Below are 22,048 nucleotides of genomic sequence, written 5' to 3'. Positions count from 1 at the left end.
AAGCTTACATAGCAATACTTTTTTTCAGGCACATGGCCAAATCTTGGTGTCACCGAGCTCCTTAATGAGCACTGAGGATTTTGCTATCTTAGGCATGGCCAATTTATATTTATAGAGAAAAAACGGATTGTTAAAAATCTCAATGCTTTAGTGGCAAGATGGATATAATATAATTTTGAATATCCGAGTACTTTATGGATTCATCCTTTCATCTTCTTTTTCTTCTCTTTCTCCTTCAATACTCGAACTCAATCCTCCCTTTACTCTAATAACTGAATATTTTTTTACATAAAATAGCGGGGGAAATGTTAATAAAGGTCGAAATGTGTAAAAGGCAAATAAAGGTCTAAAATACGTATATGAACCCAAAATGCCAAAAAACCTTATTTGTATAATTTAGACATTACTACTTATAACGAACGCACTAGATAGAGTAGACCCATAATTTTTTGATTATTTGAAAGCTAAATTTAATTATATTTAATTATTTATAATGAGATCCGCCTCTCCTGATAACCTCGGCCACATAGCCCAACAAGCTTTGGCAGGTCTGGGTGACCTCGTGCAGATCCAGCTTAGGTATTGTATTGGTTCTGGTTTTGCACATTTAATTTATATTCCCTGGATGGATGGATGGATGGATGGAGTAGCCCAAGGAAGAAATTAAACATTCCAATAAGACAGTGGACCGGCCCTCAGGCCCAAAAAAATTGCAGGGTGGATTGGCCGCAAAATATCCTCCCTTTTGGAGCCTAGATTTTTGGCCTGCACACAGGCCGGACCTGAACTTATGCGATTTCTATCTCTGGGGCAGGATCGAGAATGAACCATGTGTCAAGTATAATTCGTCTGTGGAGGCCCTGAAGAAGTCCATTACCTGTACAATAGCAAAGCTGGATCTGCACTAGGAAGCCCGCACCTGCTAAAGCTTCCGGTACCATGTGGCTCAAGAAATCAAGAGAAGCAGATTTCATTATAAATAATTGAATTCCATTAAATTTAGCTTCAAAATAATAAAAAAATTATGTTTGTAACCCATCTAGTTCGTTCGTCATAAGCCTTAATTGAATTTCCCAATTTATCTCGACCATCCTAATCCACAAATAGCTAGTGATGTATCATTCATAATTCATAAATATAATATATTTCCAGCCAGTATGTAGAAAAATATTTTATCTTGTCTAATCCATAGTAAAAGGACATGAAAAAACTAATATAACATTCAATGCCTAAGATGTCGCAAAGATCGTGTATCTAGTAAAAAGACAAATAATTAAGCGACGCCGATATCCAATTAAAATGGTAACAATTATTATAATCATATTATACTTTGTTGTTGATTAACTATTTATCATTTATCATCATTTTCAAAGAAGATGAATTGCTTACCTAAGAGAAAATTGTACTTAAATGAGTAGGTACCTAGTGTATCCATTCCAGGACTTTTAAGATGTTTATTTCTAGTGATGAAAATCGTGAGTATTTTGGGACTGTACAAAAGAAGAAACCGAAAATCAACATGGTAACCCTGACAAATTGATGAATGTTTTGGAGGAGAGTGGCTTAGGTGTCATGACGGTTCATTAGATCAGCTACAATCAACTGTGACAAAGAGGAAGAGGCAGAAAGAAATAAAAAAAGACATAGGCAAGAATTACTTAGATGTCGATCCTCAATTCTACTCTGAGTCAAATAAGGACTTACAATAATAACTCCGCAACAAATCCTCTCTTATAAGCACGCACGAATGTTCAATCAGGTTCTGAATATAAATGAATGTAATAGAAAAGGAAGTTCACCACTCAGTATTTAAAAAATAATAACAACAGCTGAGGAAAAGGAAATTAATTCTTCAAATTATCAGTTCCAAAAAAAAACCGGGCGAGTTAAAAATACCGCGGATTCTCATCCCTACTTATTCCACTCTCCTTCACTGCAAACTGTGGAGTTTTTGATAATAATTAATCTTTAGTGGGGAATACCATGGAAGGATTATTCCCTCTTAGAAAAGGGAGCCACGATTGCCAAAATATTGGGAAACACTGGTCAAGAGCATTCATATTATATATAGTCTACGATCAAATTAAGAACTTCTGGATGCATACAATTAGAATTGAATATCTTGAACATTTTCCTTTTTTTAAGCTACTAAAATTCAGTGATAGGGGAACAGGGATATATTCCCCAAATGGGGTAATTTAGATATTTTTGGGATAATGGGAGTAGTGTTCGTAGTGTTAAATAAAATAAACATCATGCCACTAGTTTGGGGTAACGCTAAAAAAGTTAACCGACCCCGGTACTAAATGAAGAAAAAAGTATCTTTTTTTAGTGGAACTTTTGAATATTGATTTTTTTTAATAAATTATAGAGGTGCCCCCTAAATTATGGCCCCTTGAGAATAGATTTTACAATAAGTATAGACAACTTATTTTTAAAGGATTTTTTTTTCTAATCTTGCTTTTTTTAGATAAGAAATCTCGATTTTTCTTTTTAAATCTTTTTTATCTTCTTGAAAATTTGGCGTCCCTTAAAAAATGCATCACAAAGGAGACATACCTTCCCTAATACTGCACAACTGGACTCAAAGGTGCATCATTTGCATGAATTATTCTTTTGGGGGATAAAGAAAATATCGAATCAGTGCCTAAATAAAAAATTTTCAGAATGGTCCTAAGTATATAAAACAGAAGACATACGTGAACAGAAACCTTTCCGTATATATCAAAATTGTGCAATCTCACATCATTCATCTTCTGATTGTAGTTAACAAATGAAGCCGTCTAATAATTTAAATGAAAGGGAATCATATAGGCGAATAGATAATTAGGGATTTTTCAGGAAGGTTTTGCTTCTGATTTGCTACCTGAGACTTGATAATTGTATTCTTCCACACAATATGAACAAATAAATCTTAACAATAGCAACAAGTCTAAGATTTGATCATTTTCGACAACAGAGCTCTTGTAGCTCTATAATTATTTACTGATACCTAATTTCCCTTGGTGGCTACAAAGAGCCCATGAACTAAAAATAGATTAGGTAAACCCCAAAGGGGGATTGAGGTATAAAAACATTCAGTAAGAGAATGAAGAGAGCTCAAACCGCATCGTCACTCCTCAAGGCTTCTTTGTGTATGTGGATCCTCTTCCACTATTTCAAAATGGCAGAAACTTTATTGACTCAAGAGCATTTACCCTATAATCCCGACTACTGGCTCCAAGAGGGAAATGTTAGACCTTTAGATGGATATATTCGTGAAAACCCAGAGATTGGAGGTCCTGAGGACTACTTAAATCTAAAAGAAAGATTAAATTTAAGTGATAAACCAAGGATCTCACATGGCCCCAGAAAAAGATCCCCTCAATCATACTTCGACCCAATTTTCAAAATCCCCCTCGCCAGCTCACCTCAAGAGCACGGACAGGAGAAAGAGGACCATGACTTTTGCTTACAAGTTGATTGTTTTATATTTGTGAAGCATGACTGCTGCACGGGTAAGATCAGGAGATCAGATGGACCCGATCGCATCTACCCCATAGGTCCGTTTGTAGAGCCAACTTTACTAGAGAACTGGGTCTCAGGACTACTAGCATTTTGGATGGAAAATCCCATGATATTTTCCTTCATAAAAAAATTGGGCCTTGGGATCCTGCTTCTAACCCTTACCTACGCATGGGGACTTCTTGGACACAATCTAGGATTCCTTCGCCATACGGACAGCCCCTTCTCCCGCGCCGATGAACAAGTAAATGAATTGACACAAAAGATAGTCCTTGCTCTGGATCAAGGAGACAAATCCATCCCATCCTGGATGGAGCAACTGCGTGAAGTTGTGGATAATAAAGGGGATTACAAGGACGTATCCAACTTTTTATGCTGCTTTTTCAATGAAGAGGAGGAGGAGGAGGAGGAGAAAGGGAAGAGAAGAGCTCCACGGGGATATTTAGCGTGTCATCCTGCAAGAAACCGCTGGCGAAAGTTCAAATACTCCACTTTCTGCGTCTCTAAACTGATCTATAAACTCACTCTGAATAAAGATTCATGAATAATTAATTTATCATATAATAATATTAACAAGGAACACTAATGAATACATGTTTTATTTATTATTTTTCCACTTCATGGTAATAATGAAAGAAAAAAATTTTTTATAAGGATTTTAAGGGCCATCAAAAAAATAAAAAAATGTAAGTTCGAATAGATATAATAATGAATAAAGAGAAAAAAAAGAAGAAAGATAGAATCACAAATGATATTTTTGATGTAAAAAAAAAAAAAAAAAAAAAAAAAAAAAAAAAAAAAACTCATTATAATATTATTAATGCAAAGAAAACCTCTCTTACCAAACATACTACTAATTATATCCGAGGGCATTAAATTAAAAATAAAGAGACGGTTTTTTTTTTTTTTTTGGGGGAGGGGGGATTTGAACAAAAAATTATAATAATCGTAATAATAGAAAACTTATGAACTTTAAAAATTAAGAGTCAACACATTCATTCTTCAACATTCTGTGTCAATCATCATTCATCCAGAGATGACGATGATGATATTTTGAGACATTTTGATATTTTTTTTTTTTTTTTTTTTTTTTTTTTGCTTTAATTGAAATAGTATTAGACGTGTCATCAGAAGCACACACATCATCCCTGGACTTTCTTCCCTCAACACACTACTTCATCTTTTCGAAATGAACAATAAATGGTGTAATATTATAAAAAGGCGCGCATGGGGAAACAATTTGCATAAAAGTTAAAGAGGCAAAAAAAAAAATTTATATATATATATAATAAAGCATATTTCATAACAAACCACCCCCAAAGTTACCCGGATTGTCCTCCAAATACACCAACAAATCAAATATACGTTATTCCACTATACATAGTTGCGGAAAACATTCTGACTAAAAAATGAAGAAAAAAATATGTATGGTTGAAGCAAATTTGAATTCAAGCAAACAACAACACCACATGGTGGGTTGGCTGGCTAGCTGGGGTAGCAGGGTTTAAAAAAAATCAAAAATATAGTTAATACAAGGTGGATTTAACTGTGTGTGGTTGGTTACGTGTTGGATTTAGTAAGTTATAACGCTTAAAATTTATAAATATATTAACAAGAAACCATTACTATTAATTATGATATTAAAAAAATAAAATGCCAAATGAATATTTTATTATAATAATTTTCAAGTTTCATTTACTTTTAGCACAGGATTTTTTTTTTCTTTTTACTGTTTTCCCCTTCATGAACAAATATTAAGCGAGTTGAGGAACACATGGTTGAGAAAAAGAGCTCATACATAATCAAGGGTGTGGGTGGGAAGTGGATAGGGAGAGAATTAAGCAGCTGACAGAAAGATAATGATGATATTATTAATTATTATTATTATTATCTGGTACCATTTTTCTTAGTATTGGTAACAATGCGGGGGAAAAATGTGTGTGTGTGTGTGTGTGAATATATGTAAATATATATATATTTATATGACTTTTTTTTAATTATTATAATTATATATTTTATAAATTTTTTTAAAGAGTTTTTGTTTTTGTTTTCTGAATCATTATAGCTAATTAATTAATTAATAAATAATAATAATAATAATAAAGGAAGTTGAACTGTAATATAAATAAGGATAATTTTGGGATCATAATAATAATAATAATTAATTATAATTGATTTGTTCCTACAATTTTTCTGCTCGCAAGAAATTATTATTTAAATATATAAATATATATAATAGACTCAGGCATTAACAATTCACATGTAGTTGTATATTATTACTTTTAATAAGCGGAAGAAGCGACTGGATGACGTTTTTGTTGTTGCTGTTGTGTGTCTTTGAGTGAGTCCAGCCAGGCGTTTTCTAGGTAGTTTATCACCTCGTTATAATTGAAGGTTATAGGTTCTTCTACGTAGGGCGGCAGATGGATGGAATTGTCCAGTTGTGGAGAGGAATCGGCGGTGGACTCATCTCCTAACACAGTAAGGTTGGTAACACTGTCTCCAAAACTGAGAATGGCTCTGTCAATGCGATCAAGAGGAATGTTCTCATTCTCTTTTTCTGGAGGGCTGCGATTCTGAACAGGTGTTTGTTTTTGATGCGAGGAGTCTGAAGAAGACATAGCTAAAAGAGTCTCATTAATTTCAAACCCAAATTCAAAATTTTCGGACTTGGAAGTCCAATCTCGAATGGCTGAAGAGCCTCGACCGAAAATAACGACTGGGATTGATGGGTCCTGGCTTCTATACTCTTCCTCAGTTAAAGCAATGGCAATGTCTCCAGATTTTAGTATTGTTGAAGCGAATAATTCAACCTTCGTCTCCTGAGGTGTAATACTTCCTGAGGATGATGTAACAGCTTCTACCGCTTGAGCAGTCAAGTCAGGAAGATGATGTGGATGGTGGTGGCGCTGGTGGTTGTTGGGTGCATTAGAATTGATAGGGGGAGGCTGACAATGCGATACGTCTGGCAAGTCCACTGACACTTTTTGCGGGGCTGCAGAAGGCGGCTCCTCTTCCTCTGTCCGCTCATTAATGACGGAAGAACTGGATGAAGACACTGATGACGAGGGTCCGGGTTTGGACCAAGTTGGAGATATACCATTTGTTGGTACAACAGAACCAGCACCATCTTCGATTGGTGTGTCCAACGGAGGAAAGTCCCTTGCGTTATAATCTAAGTCAGGCCGAGTTGCCTCAATCTCACGATTTCTTAGATTATATCCATTGTAGCGACTTGATAAGTTCCCACCTTTACCACCAATGTTAGCACTGCTAGTAGACATAGATGTAGACGAAGTATTGATGATGTTGTTGTTGTTGATGATGTTAACTGTGACACTATTATTATTATTATTATTATTGATGTTAAAATTATCCGGGATTTCAACAGAGTGAGCATTCTTCTTCTTCCACTTTTGTTTTTTATTCGTAACCTTAGTGAAAGAACTCAAGTTTTCGGAAGAATAATGACTGAGATTTTCTGAGCTTTTACTAAGTCCGCGCTCAATCTTACTTGGTTTACTAAAAAGAGTGTCCTCGCTATCACGGACACTCCCGCCTCCTCCACCTACAAGAGAACTTGACGACATTTTATCATCCTCCAATTCGTCTTCATCTTCGTCCTTGTCAAAGTCTTTAAGGACATTTTCTTCTGAACTAGATGAGGCCCCATTGGTGTTATTTGTTTTTACACTATTATTACTTACACCGGAGTTGTTGGAACGTCGTCTCGTTACAGGACGACGTACTCTTTTATCTTTTCTATTGTCCTTATTACCATTGTTGGATGTTGAATTCCCGGAGTTATTATTATTGTTGCTGTTATTGTTATTAAGGGTTCCATTTTGTTCCCCTAACGACTCCAAGACAGCGTCAAAATTGTAAGAATTATCGTCTCCTTGAGTCTTATACTCATGGATTTTATTATACTTTCTAAACTCTTTTAATTCCTTGCGTCGTCTAATTTTTCGTAGTTTTTCCGACTCAGTATTCCTTGCAGGAGCAGCAATATTATCAAATCCAGATCCCTTTGGATACATGCTTAGATATGCTGGAAAGGTAGAAGATGAAGGAGGAGTTTCTGGAGGAGATCGAATGACAGAATCTCCATGATGCGTTTCCTTTTCCATTATAAATCCTTGACAAAATTAGAGTGTTCCTACCCAAAAGCGAATATTACTGATACAGAGGTCGTCCTTTGCGAAAAATTATCCTCAAGTCATTGCGTCTGAAATTAGTAAAGGGAATGAATCAATTACATGAAGTACCTAGACGTGTAAATAATTTAATATCATTATATCCAGGAAATTCTATAATACAATACACATGCTATGGTTGAGATCTGCAACTTAAATCAATAATGCAATTTTTTTAGAGCCTACGACATTGATTCACGGAAGACACGAGATCAAGGATGTTCAACCCGAAGCATTGTGGCCCACTTCATGTTTTTATAGGACCCACAGCTCATTCACTTTATAATTCCATATCGTTATATTATGATTTACAATAAGATAAAAATGTCCCATCTGGTCAAATTTCAAAAAAGGACTTATCACTAACTGTGTTCATTATTCACATTCATCTTATTCTGAACAGTATGCAAAAATCTATTTTTTTTAATGACTCTTATCTCTAGTAAATAAAATATGTAACAGATAGGACATTATTCAATAGATAAAAACCATGGTAATAAGTTTTAGAGATGAAGAAATTCAATTTTACTTATCCAGAACAATTTTGAAATGTCTAAATAGGACATTTTGAAAACTAAATGCAGCATTTAGTAAACTATGATAATAAAACAAATATCGTACTCCATTTGTTCAGTAACAGCCCAAACAGTCTAGTTATTTTTGATCGTTCAGAAACTTTACCAAACTGTTTGAAACCATGAGTCCTGCTAGGAACACGCTTTTATCCTTTTTTCTAAGAGGGTCTTGATATATACTGATGCAATTAATTTTATTTAGGGTTTTATACAGGTGTCAATATGTATATGCAGAAGGTCAATGTGCCCTAGTAGTCAATATACTTGGACCTACAATTTGGGACATATTGGAAAAGATTGAACATGTGACTGCTCCTCATGTTTAAGGAGGAAGGACCTTCAAACTCCTGCAAGACTCAGGGATCGAAAATGGTGGTGCACGAACTAATAGTCAATAGAGAGAGATACTACCTTGGATGGGGAGGGAAGAGATTGGAGAGACTAGGTTGGTTGGTTGGTTGGTTGCGTGGTTGGTTCCTTCCTTGGATGTGTGGTTGCTGAGGAGTTGCGCGAGAGAAGGAAAGAGAGAGCGACTGGCTCAGTGCGGGTGTGGGGGAGGGCACGAGACAGCGAGAGAAGAGGGGCAAGTAAGCTAAGGATTCAGGAGCTCGGTTTCAATGATGTGGATGGAAAAATGAAGAAGGTGCTGCAAGATGACTTTGGGATTCTTTTCTAGTTTACGACATCCGATGACATCCCCCATAGAATATAATGACGTCATTGGACACCTTCAATCTCATTGGTCCGTCACGTGAGCGAACTTGCAAGTAGTCAAAAGGAAAAATGGAGGATACTTCTTGGCCTAGGTGATTTACCCTCTATCCTGAGGAATCCTGAGTTGTCCACTCCCTCTGGAAAATCCCTTATGACAACACTCTCAAGATACTACCACACTACTTAGACAAAAATAACACCTTGGGAACGAGGAGGAGTAAAGAAATGAAACAGGTTTCACAAAGAAAATCTTACACTTAAATCACCACAAATAGGCTGCTGAAGAAAAAGAGAAGAATTTCTTCCTCTTTTCCTCCCTCTCCTCTTATTTATATATATATATATACATATATATTGCTGCTTACTTCTTTTTATTCCTCTCTTCATTTTTTCATTCTTCCGGAGAGGAGGCGGCGCTAGGAGGCTGAAAAAGGCAGTTGTAGAGATATTTACAACAATACAAACCGGGCTTCCTCATCTAGGACATGACTCATTTTCTCTCTCTTTTTCTCTTTTCTCTTCCCCCTAGTCACTCTCTCTCTCTATCATTTCCAGGGGAGAATGCGGAAGTCGCTCTCTTACGTAATCGGGTTCCAATGACTCGGTACGACTTCTACTGCCATGCCAAGCCGCCATATCATACATACAACTAATGAGGATAATCGTCGATTGATATTAATGATTAAAACTGAAAAGGTGTCATAGCACCTAAGTAAATAAACATTATAGCCATAGGTTAATCTACTTTATTATCATATGTACTCCTCATTCTACGAACTGCGGCCGCAAGTGGGAGTTTTCATTCAGAAACACATGTCAGTTCACTATACCGTATACGTTGTTGCTAGTCTTATTTACATCACATCATAATTCTTAATTAATAAGTAAAGGACACAGTATTCATATAAAAATGTTCTGTTTCCTGTGACTCAGTCCTTCCAGGATTTTAATGACACCTGAATCCCAGTAAAAAATGAAATCGTAATTAGTATTATAATATTGGTATCATTGCTTTTGAGTATGAAACATAGTTTAACAATAATACTTATTAAACGATTACATTTGGGAAAGATACACTGAATAAATATTAATTTTAATCAATCGTTCTTCATTTAGTCGAATCGTTTTGACAATTAATATCTATTAATGTCTTACGTTAGTAATATTTTATCCAAAAAAAAAAAATCAACCAAATTTCAAAGTCGAGATACTGGGAATACAAACATAAACTTGTTTCGAAAAACGAAGTAAGTCATTTGCTTTGTTTAGTTAATTTCTCAAAAGACTTTGTCGAAGATTCGGATGAACAAAAGTTATTCAAAGTATGTATATAAATCAGATTCAATCTTTAATACTAATGATATTTGATTACTTATCACTGTTTAACAACACTTAATTTATACGCGTTCTTCCTACATTCTTTTCAGTTATGTCCTTTGTCAGAATTTATAAGTTAACATGAATTAGTGCTCAATTATTTAAAGAGTTATTCAACTTTGTATCTATAAGATTCGTTATAATTTATAATGTACCAATGTTTTGTATAGTGTACCAATATTCCAGAATAACTGCGCCTGTAAAATATTAATTATTAAAATGATGTAGGTACATGCTCATTGATATCCCATGCATGTTCATTTAATTGCAGCTTTTAATTCCTCTTATAATTAATAATCACTAATTGAATAAAAATCCTCTTGAACAACCAATATATTTAAAGATGATTACATACTAAAAGAGATTTACAATTAAATATTACTTGCCATTAATTAAATAATCAATACACTTACTAATAATAAAATATATAATTATGGGAACAAAGCCTCTACATGGAGTCTCTTTTAAAAGAGAACTCAACTCCCTTCAGGATTTATTCTTCATCAAATACCCTTCAAGGCTCCCAGTTAAAGTTATATAATTTTTCATAACCCCCTCCCTGATATTTTAAAATAATAAAAACCCCATTTTTTTGTAAATATCACATGCTTTCACTCCGGCTTAGGTATATTCAAGTGTCAAGTTTATAAAAGAAAAAATTATTATATCTCTCGACGACCTTCTAGGTATTCATTGTGGTATCGTCGTTGTCATACTTTTTGTTCAATCACTTCGTGATTCAACATTGATTCCCTTATTCTCATCCCCAGATTCCCTTAATGGGTTGTTAAGTTTCTTCAGAAAAGCCTGTTCCTTTTAGTTAAGCGTCGAGGACCATCTACAATTATTGTATATTGATCATGCCTTCCAACTTCTACTACTTTGCCCGACCTTTCCCATCTAGTGGGCCGAGGTCAGTGCTGGTTCTGGATAATCAAACGGTCATGTATTCTCAACGATTCTCTTCTCTTAGATCCAGCCACTAAGCCTTCATAAACCCTTATTGCCTTCGTTCTCATCGCTTTTTCCTTTGATCCTACGATTCTCGCCATTTGGGTCAACTTTGGAATTATTATTATTATTTTTTTTTGTTCTTTTTTGGACAACTGAGGCAAAAAGTCTTATATATATGTACCAAAAATTATTCTTGCTCGCGAAGTTCCTATTTCAGGATCTGGTGTATTTCTCACAGTTAAGAACAAATTCATCATTGTTCAATGTTCCATTACGACCAATGTTGTCTTACAGTATTGTCTTTACTTTTTTATTTACTACTTCCGCTCTTCCATTAGACTGCAGAAAATAAGCAGAGGACGTGAGGTGCGTGATCCCCTATTTTCTTAAAAATTCCGCCGTTTCATAATATACAAATTCCAGCCTATAGTGGCTTGAGATTTATTCAGGAACTCCAAACGTTCCGAAGAAACTCCTCAAGCCTGCCAACAGTCCCTTTACTCCTTTAGAATCAGATGAATCGGACACCTCTTTCTATCCCGACAATCCTTCGATTACAAGGTCCTGTAACCTCCCTTGTCACAAAAGTCGGCAACAATAGCTTCGAATGGTGTACCTGGGACAATCGAAAGTATAGGTGAACATCTAGACTGTGAAGGAGCAATAGGTTGCATGACCTACATAAGTCCCTGGTACGCCTAATGTCGTTTGTAATTCCTGGCAAAAGCACATATGATGACGCATGAGATATCATTATTACTGAGGTGCCCTGATGACCCGTTTGCAATATCTTCAACACTTCCTTGCGAAGTGGTTCTGGTACGGTCACTTTGCCCTGGTACATAATCACGCCACGCATTTGATACAAAGACTTCCAAATAGGTTTGTATTCCTCTATCTCCTTAGGCAGATCGTCTTTCAGAACTTTATCATTATTAGCAGTGTATGACAAACGGTGTTCTGTCTCGTTACATATGCAATTGTTCTCCAGATGATTCTTCCCAGCTCAGGTTAACACCTTATCAACGCCATCAACAACTCCTCCTCTTCATCCGCAGTCTCATCCCCTCTGCTTTCCATTGGATTTCTTAACATTGCGTCAGCCAATGAATTTGAAATACCAGGCATATGAAAAATATCAAAATTTCACATTAACTGTCGCTGTATAAGTCTAAACAAGCCCTTATTTGGAATTTAATCCAGAGTTTGATCTCCTATTAGATTAACGAGCGGCTTATGTTCCGTTACAACCACCAATTTGTCACATCCTTGAGTAAAATACTTTGTTGCAAATCCTATGCTGCTCCCAACATTTATCTACTTGTATATTTCCCCGCATTTGTATCTTCCTCAAATTTTTGATTCATCCTGGACCGTCGTTTGAAAGTAGAAACTGCTGCCGATATTGGGTGGCTGCTCGTAGCAATTTTGTCTCTTTCTCTAGATTCAATCATTTGGGTCAACTCTGACAGACTTTTCTTATCAATTTCTGGTATAGTGACAATCTCTCTAAATATTTATCGATCATTAACTCCAGTCATTAATATTATTCGAACTATTTTTTCTGTAAAATCAACGTTACTATCGCATTTGCGCTTTGTTGAGAAGTAACAAATAGCTGCATTGCTTCGAACTCTTGACGCGAACGCTTTAATTGGTTCTCCATAGAATTGTTTCATATGAAATAAATCTGTTTGTTTTACACAGCAAATTTCTGGAATGACTGCCAGGGATTTAATAGCTGACAGAACAACATTTTCTTCCAAAATTTTTGGACTAGTTTTAAGCAATATCATTTTCCATTGTAACCTCACAGCATTGAAACAATTGGTCTACTTTTTTCCCGACTTTCAACTTTCTTAATTCTTGTAAACCATTCCCATCTACCCAGAAAACTAATCCATCCTTCTTGTGTTGTTTCAAAATCAATTTTGGGTATCTCACCAAGCGGTGGATTAGACTTACGACCCAGTTCTAAGTCTCGTGAAAGTGGTTTATGATTACTCAAACTATGAGTTTTGAATAGATCAATTGCCACTGCCTCTGAGTCGCTTTCAATAACTTCATCACAATCTGGGAATAGGCAATTGATAACTGTTGGTGGTGCTTTAGGTATTATGTTGAATCTATTAAGGTCCACGAACACATAAACTCGATTAAACAAATGTAATCATGAATAAAAATCCTCTTGAACAACCAATATATTTAAAGATGATTACATGCTAAAAGAGATTTACAATTAAATATTACTTACCATTAATTAAATTACCAATACACTTACTAATGATAAAATATATAATTATGTGAACAAAGCCTCCACATGGATTTTGTTTAAAAAAAAAAACTCAATTCCCTTCAAGATTTATTCTCTAATAAATAACCTGTAAGGTTCCCAGTTAAAGTTATATAATTCTTCACTGATTAAAAGTGAAATAACTCTCATTATTTCCTTTATCCACCTTGATACAAAACGTTATTCTCTATTAGAGTGATAAAAATGGGTAAGATTTGAATAGTTGACAATATTTGAGGCATTGCGAGGATTGAATTAAAAAAAAAGAGTCTTTGTATGAACATGCGTTATAAAATTTTCATAAAATATAGGTAGTTCTAGAGTCACCTCCCTTTAGAAAGGGTTAGCGCTTATTGCACCACCATACTCTTAGGCCCTAGCTCAGTCATCATAAGTCCATAATATTCACCGGGCAGTCTATATAATAATTAATAGTTTCTACGTCATACATAGGGAATTGCTCAAGGAGTATACTCCACGGCCCACCGAGCTAAACTAACAATAGGTAAGGTATATTACGTCATTCCAAGGTTATTACATTATATTTTCATTTATGGAGTGAAGCTTAAGATTAATTAAATAATAACATGTCTTGGAATCGCCTGGCTATAAGAGGAGGAAAGTTTTTTCTTCGAAGGAATATTCATTTTACTAAAAATGATAAATATGCAAGTCTACGATACAAAGCTGCAACCGTTTCTTCGTTCTACAATCAAGCGGAGATTGACAAAGCAGCCTCAGAGGTAAATTAAAAAAAAAGTATTAAATTAAAATACTCTGTTTCATTGTTTTCCCTCTGGAATTTAGCCTTCTATTCGTTTGACACCCACTACGATCATGTATGCAGGAAATAGCTCAGATGGCCTTCATATTCTGGTATGCAACTTTTTTTAATTTTAAAAACATGACAATTGCTCAGATTGATTCACGAACTATTTGTCTTTATAATATATTTAGAGGAGTGCTCAATATCTACAAAAAGAGTTGCCTGTAAGATTAGCTCATATAATCTCTGGAATGCGAAACCTTCCATTCATTGTTGGATGTAATCCAATAATTTTATCTATTCATGAGCAATACATTCATAGCTTTCAAATCCTCACTGATTTCCCGACCATTAAAACCGTGGAGGATGAGGAACAATATTCTCAATTACTAAGAAGGCTCTTGGATGAGCATAAAACTGTTATAAGTCAACTTGCCAAAGGATTCAAGGAATGTAGTAAATATATCAAGGATGAAGAAATCATAAAGAAATATTTGGATTATAATTTAACTGCCAGATTATCCATCCGTATGTTGGTTACTCATCACCTACATTTAAAAGACAAAGTTGTAAGGGCCCTATACCTTTTTTTTTCTCGATTCACTTGGTTCCGCTTTTGGATCTTTCTTTACTTGCCTACGTTATTGTTTTTCTTTTAGAAAGATCATGTTGGTATCGTGAATATTGATATGAATCTTAAGAAGATAATTGAAAAATGGGCAACATTTGTGAGTATGATATCTCACGAAAAATTTGGTGTTTGCCCTAATATTAGAATATCTGGTCATATCAATGCTCATTTTCCATATTTGGAGATGCCATTGGATTACATTATTCCTGAATTATTAAAAAATGCAACTCGAGCTGTCATAGAAGCGCATCCAGGCTCCAAAAGCTCAAAACTTCCACCTATTATAGTAACTTTAGCGAGCAATGATGTTGATTTTGCAGTCAAGTAAATACTCTGTACCATCCATTCCATTCCCTATTTTTTAATTGCATAATATATTATATTCAATTCAGGATTTCTGATAGAGGAGGTGGGATCCCGCCTAAAAAGCTAAAGAAAATCATGCAGTACCACTTCACAGATGCAGAAAGAAGTACTGATGCTCAAATAGACCAGTCAGGGAACTTATTAGACTCAATTGTCGACACGATGAACATGACAACCTCTGGTCCAATGTATGGGTAAGTATATCCTGTTAATTACTTCAAATCCACCTCTTTGTCATTTTCTTAAATATTCTTTAGCTATGGATTTGGATTGCCCACATCAAGGGCCTACACGGAATATCTAGGAGGTTCCCTTTCCATTGAATCACTTCCCGGTCTAGGAACAGACGTTTACTTGAGATTAAAACATTTTTCTTCCAAAGACGATCCTAACCCTTTCAGGGTATAATGTCTTAAAATAGTGAACACCACTTATGTTTGCTTCAAATTAAATCTAGGATTTTATATGAAATTTGATATGATTTTTATACGAATTAATTAACTATAACTATATAAATAAATTCAGTTATTTCTGATTGTATTTTTATTTATAAATCTGTGACAGTCCTACACTAAGTAACAAACAACACTATCCAATAAAAAAATGGGAATCATATTTCTAAAAAGAGTCTCCTGTTGTGAATCGTATGGAACAAATTGAGGTTAAAAAAACGGAAACAATGGCGAGTGTCGTAAGGAGTATTCGAAGTCCTCTAAACCAAGATGGGTAGCTGGATTGTGTAATATCTAGATAAGCTGTGGAGCCCAATCCTCCAACAAAAATCAAATTGGCAAATGACGTACTAGGAATTAGTAGACAGATCCAGGCCACAAGACTAGGACCCACGGAAATGGTGTAGCCAATCCAATCCGATGAACCCTCTTGAACTAGCGTGCCCCATCTAACCCCACCCAAGAAGCTGAGTATAGATGCTCCATAAGCCAACTGAATCCCTGCTAAGGAAGGATCAAATATCCCTGAATGCATCATATAGAGTGGAGGAGCGTAAAAAGGAATGATTCCGCCAATTCCAAGAACAAGAGGAGGTTTAGGACTAGAAAACAGTTTCTTCATGTCCTCTCCAGTGCCCAAAGAACGAGAAGATGAAAGAAGAGACTTTGAACGCAAGAGACATGTTTGTCTCCCCAATCTCATCAACAATGACATGACTCACTTGCGGATTCTCAGTAGTGATTAACCTCACGACGTCAGTAAAGAAAGGTGACTGTCTATTTTAGGTATAAAGTTGTTGTTGTGGACCACCAACTCTCCTCATTCCCCTATTCCCCATAAATCATAATGTATATATGAAAAAGTCCAATTCTAAGATGAACCCCTACATTGGAGAACTAGTGATATCTGCGGTCTGAGCTTCAAAACAGAACACAAGGCCGGTAGATTCCAAACATTTCTCTAAGACCTCTGATTGCTAAATAATCGAATAAAGAAATTAAGTCAATCATGATAAAGGTCATTATACAAATTTTTGTGCCTGAAAATCTTTGGAAGATTTTTGCATGATTAATTAATAATTAATAGCTATGCGTAGCAGTATTCCATGAGAATTGGCCGCATAATTATATCATATCAAATGATAAAAAATAGAATATAATTTGTTCAGTTATTTTTTCGAAAGTAAAGATACATTCATGCTCGGCCATGTGAGTGATGACTGGTGGAGTTGGTGCCCTTGCATCTGATAATGAAGATACTAAATAAAGAAATGACGTCACGAGGAACAGCATGAGGAATTTGAAGAGCTGAGAGCCACACCGAGTTTGAATTGGGACTCGAGTCACATTCCGCATTGCAGTTATTTTCGTAAATAGTAGCAAAATGAGGGTAGAATCTGCGTTTGGGATCCATATTGGGAACACAAATGCTTGCTTAGGAGTCTATAAAGAAGGAAGGAGTGATGTGGTGGCCAACGATGACGGGGATCGGACAACTCCCGCGACGGTCTCCTTTTTAAATGGAGGGAAAGAGGTAGTCGTGGGTTTAGCGGCTAAGCAGGGGCGGTTCCGGAATGCAAAGTCCACAGTGATCAATAACAAACGACTCTTACTTGATTCTTTTGACCTTAGCAAGCACAAGGTATTTTAATTCATAATTTCATATTCAATTTATATCACCTGTTTAAATAAACATAATTAATGAGTAATTACTGTAATGAGTACATAGTATTTAGTTAAGAATTGATGATTTCCTTAACTTTTAGTCGGACCCGTATGCCAAAGTGATTCATGAGGCCAAGACTTACAAACACAACATTCATTTTGAGGATAACGCAGTACTCAAAGTCACTCCGGACATAATTCATCAACACTTACTCAAATACATTGTCGACATTGCGGAGTCTCGCATAGAAGAAGACTCCAAAGACGTGGTCATCACAGTTCCTACTTCCATGTCTCTAGAGAAGCGGCTCCTTGTTTCCAATTGCGCCAAAAAAGCTGGTTTCAATTTGCTACAAATGATTTCAGAGCCTGCTGCTGCATGTTTAGCCTATAACTTGGGACAATCTGACAACAATCAGCAAGACATTGTTCTCGTGTATAGAGTAGGGGGTATTGGAACAGAAGCAACATTGGTACGGAGTGTGTCAGGTGTCTATTCAATCCTTGGCTCTTGTATCGAAGATCTTGGTACTGGAGGAACTGCCATTTCTCAGTTATTTGTTCAATATCTAGCAAATGAATTTAAACGAAAATATAAATTAGACCCATTGGAATCGAAGAGAAGTGTTTTTAAGCTTGAGAACGCGGCAGAAACTGTCAAGCATGTCCTATCAACTTTGGATACAGCTCCTTGTCACATAGAATCCTTGTATGAGGGGATAGATTTTAATCACAGCGTAACCCGTGCAAGATTCAACAATGAATTATCCAAATTGATGCCTACTCTTCTGAGGCCTATACATCGTGTTTTAGAATTGGCAAATGTACATATTAATAAAGTGAATAAGGTCATACTCTGTGGTGGATCCTGCAAAATCCCAGCCATTCAATCTAATGTGTCTAGCCTATTTCCTAACGCTGAGATCCTAAATACCATCAATCCAGATGAGGTGATAGCCAAAGGAGCCGCGGATCAAGCAGCATTACTCACAAATTCATGGACAGAATCCGGAAAGTCTTTCTCACTTAAAGCATTGTGTGGAAGTTTAATTTTCTCAAAAGATGGCGAGGAAAAAGAAGTATTAATTCCCACACTTACTCCCATCCCTGTACGGAAATCCCACCACTTTAGCAATTTAGAAGGAAATGTACTACGTGTTCAATTATCCTTGGTTAATGATCAAGGAGAAAATGTTGACATTACTGAGGTATTGTAACTGCATATAATTTACATATTTATTGATTTTTAATACTCTTCTTAATTTTTAGCTTTCTCTCAATGACCTTGAAGAGGATAGCAAAATCTCCCTCTCTGCCCATATATATCGGGACGGCCATTTACATTTAACTCTCACGGATAAGAAGACCAACAAATGCGATTCAACAACCTTTGAGATTTTATCTTAAAACAAAATGTTAAAATATATACGCTAATGTAATAAGTTAATTGTATTTTGATTTAGTCATTCGAGAGAGTGGCCATAATTTAGAAAATATCGGTTGTAATCAATTCTTAAAAGTAATTTGGTTAGATGAGAACTTCCGTAACTATTATCAATAGATTTGAGTATTTTAAAGAACAAGCACGTAAGACGAGAGAACTTGAGAGAAATTTTCTGATACTGAGAAGGATCATTCTGAGCGTCCGTCAAAAACAAGGTACTGTATGAAAGACAGGTTTGTAAAAGTTCCACTAAGCACTCATAAATTGGTTTGTTATGTATAAAAATATAAAAACAAATTGAATTTATAAAGTCCTGGTGTGTTGCCTTTAACTCTTCGAAGTCTTCCGATTTATCTAAGGCGTTCCACATAATCGAAAATTGACTATCTAGAACATCAGCCATGAGGTAATGCTGAAGGTTGTCAACAATAAAGGTCATATGAAACCGAAGTCTCCAATGCTCAGACGTTTTCTTAACTGTCTTTTCCTTGGCCCAGCATTCATGTAGCTTTAATTGTGTTTTTTTCACTAGAATTAAAAACTGAAATATCTTGTTGTACTGATCCAAGGCAGAAGGAGTAAAGATAAGATGAAGAGGCCATGGTACTGAATAATCTAAGGTCAAACAGGACCACCCCGAGATGTTAGTGTTGGCTTCCTGATCGATTGAAATTTGTATCTTCTTCACGATACTTTCATCATCATTCATGACACTTCTTATGGCATTGATGAATGCTTGGCTTGTGTCGTGTTTAGTTGTTGCATTAGGTGGGGACTGAAGGTATCTATCTGCAACTTGAATGAAAGCTTGAAATAATTCTCCTCTAGCTAATAGGAAGAAATCCCTTGCTGTAGATAGCTCCTGTCTTAAATCAGAACGATGCAAGACCAAATTATGCAAATGGCGCGACGTGGTTTGGCGAACGCTGTCCACAAACTCTTCAAAGTCGCATACACGAAATTCATCACATTCCCGTAATTCAGCCTACGTAAAATTATTTAGTTTATAAATAATCAAAAAAATGAAATACCTACCAATTTTGCATAGAACTCAGTTTCTCTTTCTTTTAAAACAGAGCCTTGAAGTTCGACTCGCCTATCCAATTCAAATAACTGCACAGATTCCCCAATGAAAAATATTTTTTCTGCAGTTTGAATAGAAATATAAGATGGAAGATTTTCAGCTTTCAATTTAAACGTTTTCGACTTGGATTGAATATCACTATTGTCATCACTGGAGTATAACCTTTGAGATGAACCATTTAAACTAGAATTTGAGCTCCTATCCTCCACAATGAAAAATTCATCAAAGTAATCACAAGTCATACCATGGAGTAACCAGGCTAATAGCTGTTTATACATAATTTTATGTCCCACATGGAGTAGCTTATTCATAGCTATTTCCACCTCAACGCAGCCTGAATAGCTTGCCTTGTGAATAATATCCAATATATAACATCCCTTTATTTTTTGAACTTGAATCTGTAGACGAAAACATAATTATCGAATGATTAGAATGAACAGGATAATTATTACTCACGTGTAGGATTAAGTTGGAGAGTGCAGTGAGTACAGGAGCAAAGGGTCTTAAAACGTGACTAAAGTGAGATAATTGTATTGTTTCATCAAATAAAATGGATTTTTCCAATGCCCTTAAAGCACCACGATAGGATTCTAATACTGAGTCTAAACCTTCACAAAGTGCTTCCATATAAAGTCCTGATGATTCACTTCTTATTTCTTGAGATTTAATAAAGGTGCATATCCTCCAATATTTCTCTCCCAGCTCTAGAATATTCTCAAGAACCCGGGTTTCTGAGGGATGAAACAAAGGAAGAGCAGAATTGACTTTGAAACGACCATTGTCGAGAGTAAACACGTTCCCCTCATTCCCATTCAGTGCAAATAAAATTTCATGGAGCATTTAGAACTGCTAAAGTTAATGATAAAAAAATGTAGCATTAAAAAGAGAATGAATTGAGGTATTAAGGAGCTACACATATGATATATTCCATTTTCAAATGAGATAAAACAAGAAGATATTAATTATTATACAGAATTTGAATTATAACTAGGTAAATTCAAGTCTATGAATATTAGAGGAGAACAACTCATTGGCGAAAAAGTTGATATTATTAAATATCAACTACTAAAGAAATGATGAAAATGATAGAAATTCGAATAAAATTTGTATATGAATAAAATAAGATATATTGATATAGATATGACATGAGAATTCATTATGGGGATTCAAGATTCTCTATTGACTTTATAAACGTATTCTAATGAAGATGACAGAATGTTCATATCCGACTGAATGGTTTGTGCCCAGGAAAGAACATCTCCTAGGTCTTTAAGACTGGACTGAAAGCCTTGAATTATGTTAATCCATTCCTTGGACCTTTTAGCGAATTCTTCAGCATGAGCATGAAGCTCCTTGGCCTGAGAATCAATTCTCTTTTGATTGATGTAGGCTTGTGCAACTCCTACATTTAAATGATCTGTCAAAGACTCCGTGAGTGCACCACCCGCCTCGGACGCTTCCTTTCGCAAAATCTCTTCTGTTTCTTTCCTTTTGCTCTTGTTTGTCTGATGCTCCTTCACCATGGAAGATAACATTTTGAGGATGTCGCCGTTTGGAGTTGATTCACTCTCTCAAGAAGTTGTTAGGAGTGAGAAGGAATTCCCGGGCCCAACGCCTCTTACACTTCATTCACTTCTTCAGCTAGTAAAGTGTAAACTCCTCATTCACAACTCACGCACACCCGTGACGTCAATCAACAATCAAATATAATAATATTATATCAATGTAGCGCCAGAACCACTAAAAACATAAATGACATCAAAAGGCTTCAGCAAAGGTTTTTCAAGGTCTAACAACAGTCTAACATTGTTATTCATTTAATTAATTCCAGTCCTTTTTTTATGTAGCAGTCAAAGCTGATCTCGAAGCCTTCCTATTTATAAAAAGGAGCTAAGATCGGAGAATGAGTCATGGACTGGCATTCTTCATTATCTCGTAGGAAATGAATGCTCTATATATATTTTTAGATAGGGTATATTACAACAGTATATGGGTGTATTTATAGCATTACTTAATACTAGTAGTCG

The 22,048-nt window shown here is 35.5% G+C and overlaps 6 protein-coding genes and 1 long non-coding RNA gene across 12 annotated transcripts; 2 read left to right on the top strand and 5 right to left on the bottom strand.

Annotated features, from left to right (window-relative positions):
* Window positions 1-4,565: 4,565 nt before the first annotated feature.
* On the bottom strand, window positions 4,566-9,326 carry LOC121127386 (uncharacterized). Of its 5 annotated transcripts, none has more exons than XR_005867821.2 (3): window positions 8,687-9,326; window positions 5,691-7,732; window positions 4,566-5,349 (listed from the first exon to the last, which is right to left on the bottom strand). XR_005867821.2 is itself a non-coding variant. In XM_040722724.2 (3 exons), exon 2 carries the CDS (start codon window positions 7,632-7,634, stop codon window positions 5,787-5,789), a length of 1,848 nt encoding a protein of 615 aa, XP_040578658.1. In that variant the 5' UTR covers window positions 7,635-7,732; window positions 8,687-9,326; the 3' UTR covers window positions 4,566-5,349; window positions 5,785-5,786. The 5 variants fall into 5 exon arrangements, 3 of the variants coding, with proteins under 3 accessions (XP_040578658.1, XP_040578659.1, XP_071749148.1); XR_005867822.2 differs by having other exon boundaries at window positions 9,245-9,283; XM_040722724.2 differs by having other exon boundaries at window positions 5,785-7,732.
* Window positions 9,327-10,670: 1,344 nt separating this feature from the next.
* On the bottom strand, window positions 10,671-13,727 carry LOC121127395 (uncharacterized). Its single transcript, XR_005867824.2, has 2 exons — window positions 13,602-13,727; window positions 10,671-13,542 (listed from the first exon to the last, which is right to left on the bottom strand). It is a non-coding gene; the product is annotated as an uncharacterized lncRNA (long non-coding RNA).
* LOC121127391 (branched-chain alpha-ketoacid dehydrogenase kinase) lies at window positions 13,536-15,908 on the top strand. 2 transcript variants are annotated; one of them, XM_040722729.2, is made up of 7 exons: window positions 13,536-14,118; window positions 14,178-14,356; window positions 14,421-14,489; window positions 14,571-14,948; window positions 15,039-15,334; window positions 15,403-15,570; window positions 15,634-15,908. In XM_040722729.2, the coding sequence occupies exons 2-7, from the start codon at window positions 14,201-14,203 to the stop codon at window positions 15,782-15,784; spliced, it is 1,218 nt and encodes a 405-aa protein (XP_040578663.1). In that variant the 5' UTR covers window positions 13,536-14,118; window positions 14,178-14,200; the 3' UTR covers window positions 15,785-15,908. The 2 variants fall into 2 exon arrangements, with proteins under 2 accessions (XP_040578663.1, XP_040578664.1); XM_040722730.2 differs by having other exon boundaries at window positions 13,835-14,118; window positions 14,173-14,356.
* A 30-nt stretch (window positions 15,909-15,938) lies between these two features.
* Window positions 15,939-18,935, top strand: LOC121127388 (heat shock 70 kDa protein 14-B). The gene is made up of 3 exons (XM_040722727.2): window positions 15,939-17,470; window positions 17,595-18,701; window positions 18,763-18,935. Exons 1-3 carry the CDS (start codon window positions 17,213-17,215, stop codon window positions 18,898-18,900), a joined length of 1,503 nt encoding a protein of 500 aa, XP_040578661.1. The 5' UTR covers window positions 15,939-17,212; the 3' UTR covers window positions 18,901-18,935.
* LOC121127393 (transmembrane protein 69) lies at window positions 15,995-16,543 on the bottom strand. Its single transcript, XM_040722733.2, has one exon. The coding sequence runs from the start codon at window positions 16,541-16,543 to the stop codon at window positions 15,995-15,997; it is 549 nt and encodes a 182-aa protein (XP_040578667.1).
* On the bottom strand, window positions 18,930-20,880 carry LOC121127387 (gamma-tubulin complex component 4). The gene is made up of 3 exons (XM_040722726.2): window positions 20,478-20,880; window positions 19,973-20,419; window positions 18,930-19,922 (listed from the first exon to the last, which is right to left on the bottom strand). The coding sequence occupies exons 1-3, from the start codon at window positions 20,859-20,861 to the stop codon at window positions 18,957-18,959; spliced, it is 1,797 nt and encodes a 598-aa protein (XP_040578660.1). The 5' UTR covers window positions 20,862-20,880; the 3' UTR covers window positions 18,930-18,956.
* Window positions 20,871-21,556, bottom strand: Blos1 (biogenesis of lysosome-related organelles complex 1 subunit 1). Its single transcript, XM_040722734.2, has one exon. It carries the CDS (start codon window positions 21,554-21,556, stop codon window positions 21,188-21,190), a length of 369 nt encoding a protein of 122 aa, XP_040578668.1. The 3' UTR covers window positions 20,871-21,187.
* Window positions 21,557-22,048: the final 492 nt, after the last annotated feature.

The sequence above is a fragment of the Lepeophtheirus salmonis genome, chromosome 13 (genome assembly GCF_016086655.4).
Source record: "Lepeophtheirus salmonis chromosome 13, UVic_Lsal_1.4, whole genome shotgun sequence".
Lineage (NCBI taxonomy): Eukaryota > Metazoa > Arthropoda > Copepoda > Siphonostomatoida > Caligidae > Lepeophtheirus > Lepeophtheirus salmonis.
Note: the sequence above shows the minus strand (reverse complement) of the source record. Positions and strands in the feature narration are given on the sequence as shown.

Excerpts from the sequence above, each read along its gene's own strand:
- LOC121127387 (XM_040722726.2), bottom strand. The coding sequence starts at position 20,861 with ATGCTCCATGAAATTTTATTTGCACTGAATGGGAATGAGGGGAACGTG. Across the intron at positions 20,420-20,477 it reads TCTCCAACTTAATCCTACAC|ATTCAAGTTCAAAAAATAAA; the intron begins GTGAGTAATAAT and ends TTTCGTCTACAG. Across the intron at positions 19,923-19,972 it reads CTGAGTTCTATGCAAAATTG|GCTGAATTACGGGAATGTGA; the intron begins GTAGGTATTTCA and ends AATTTTACGTAG.
- LOC121127391 (XM_040722729.2), top strand. The coding sequence starts at position 14,201 with ATGTCTTGGAATCGCCTGGCTATAAGAGGAGGAAAGTTTTTTCTTCGA. Across the intron at positions 14,949-15,038 it reads TACATTTAAAAGACAAAGTT|AAAGATCATGTTGGTATCGT; the intron begins GTAAGGGCCCTA and ends TTTTTCTTTTAG. Across the intron at positions 15,335-15,402 it reads GATGTTGATTTTGCAGTCAA|GATTTCTGATAGAGGAGGTG; the intron begins GTAAATACTCTG and ends TATTCAATTCAG.
- Blos1 (XM_040722734.2), bottom strand. The coding sequence starts at position 21,556 with ATGTTATCTTCCATGGTGAAGGAGCATCAGACAAACAAGAGCAAAAGG.
- LOC121127393 (XM_040722733.2), bottom strand. The coding sequence starts at position 16,543 with ATGTCATTGTTGATGAGATTGGGGAGACAAACATGTCTCTTGCGTTCA.
- LOC121127386 (XM_040722724.2), bottom strand. The coding sequence starts at position 7,634 with ATGGAAAAGGAAACGCATCATGGAGATTCTGTCATTCGATCTCCTCCA.
- LOC121127388 (XM_040722727.2), top strand. The coding sequence starts at position 17,213 with ATGAGGGTAGAATCTGCGTTTGGGATCCATATTGGGAACACAAATGCT. Across the intron at positions 17,471-17,594 it reads TTGACCTTAGCAAGCACAAG|TCGGACCCGTATGCCAAAGT; the intron begins GTATTTTAATTC and ends CTTAACTTTTAG. Across the intron at positions 18,702-18,762 it reads AAAATGTTGACATTACTGAG|CTTTCTCTCAATGACCTTGA; the intron begins GTATTGTAACTG and ends CTTAATTTTTAG.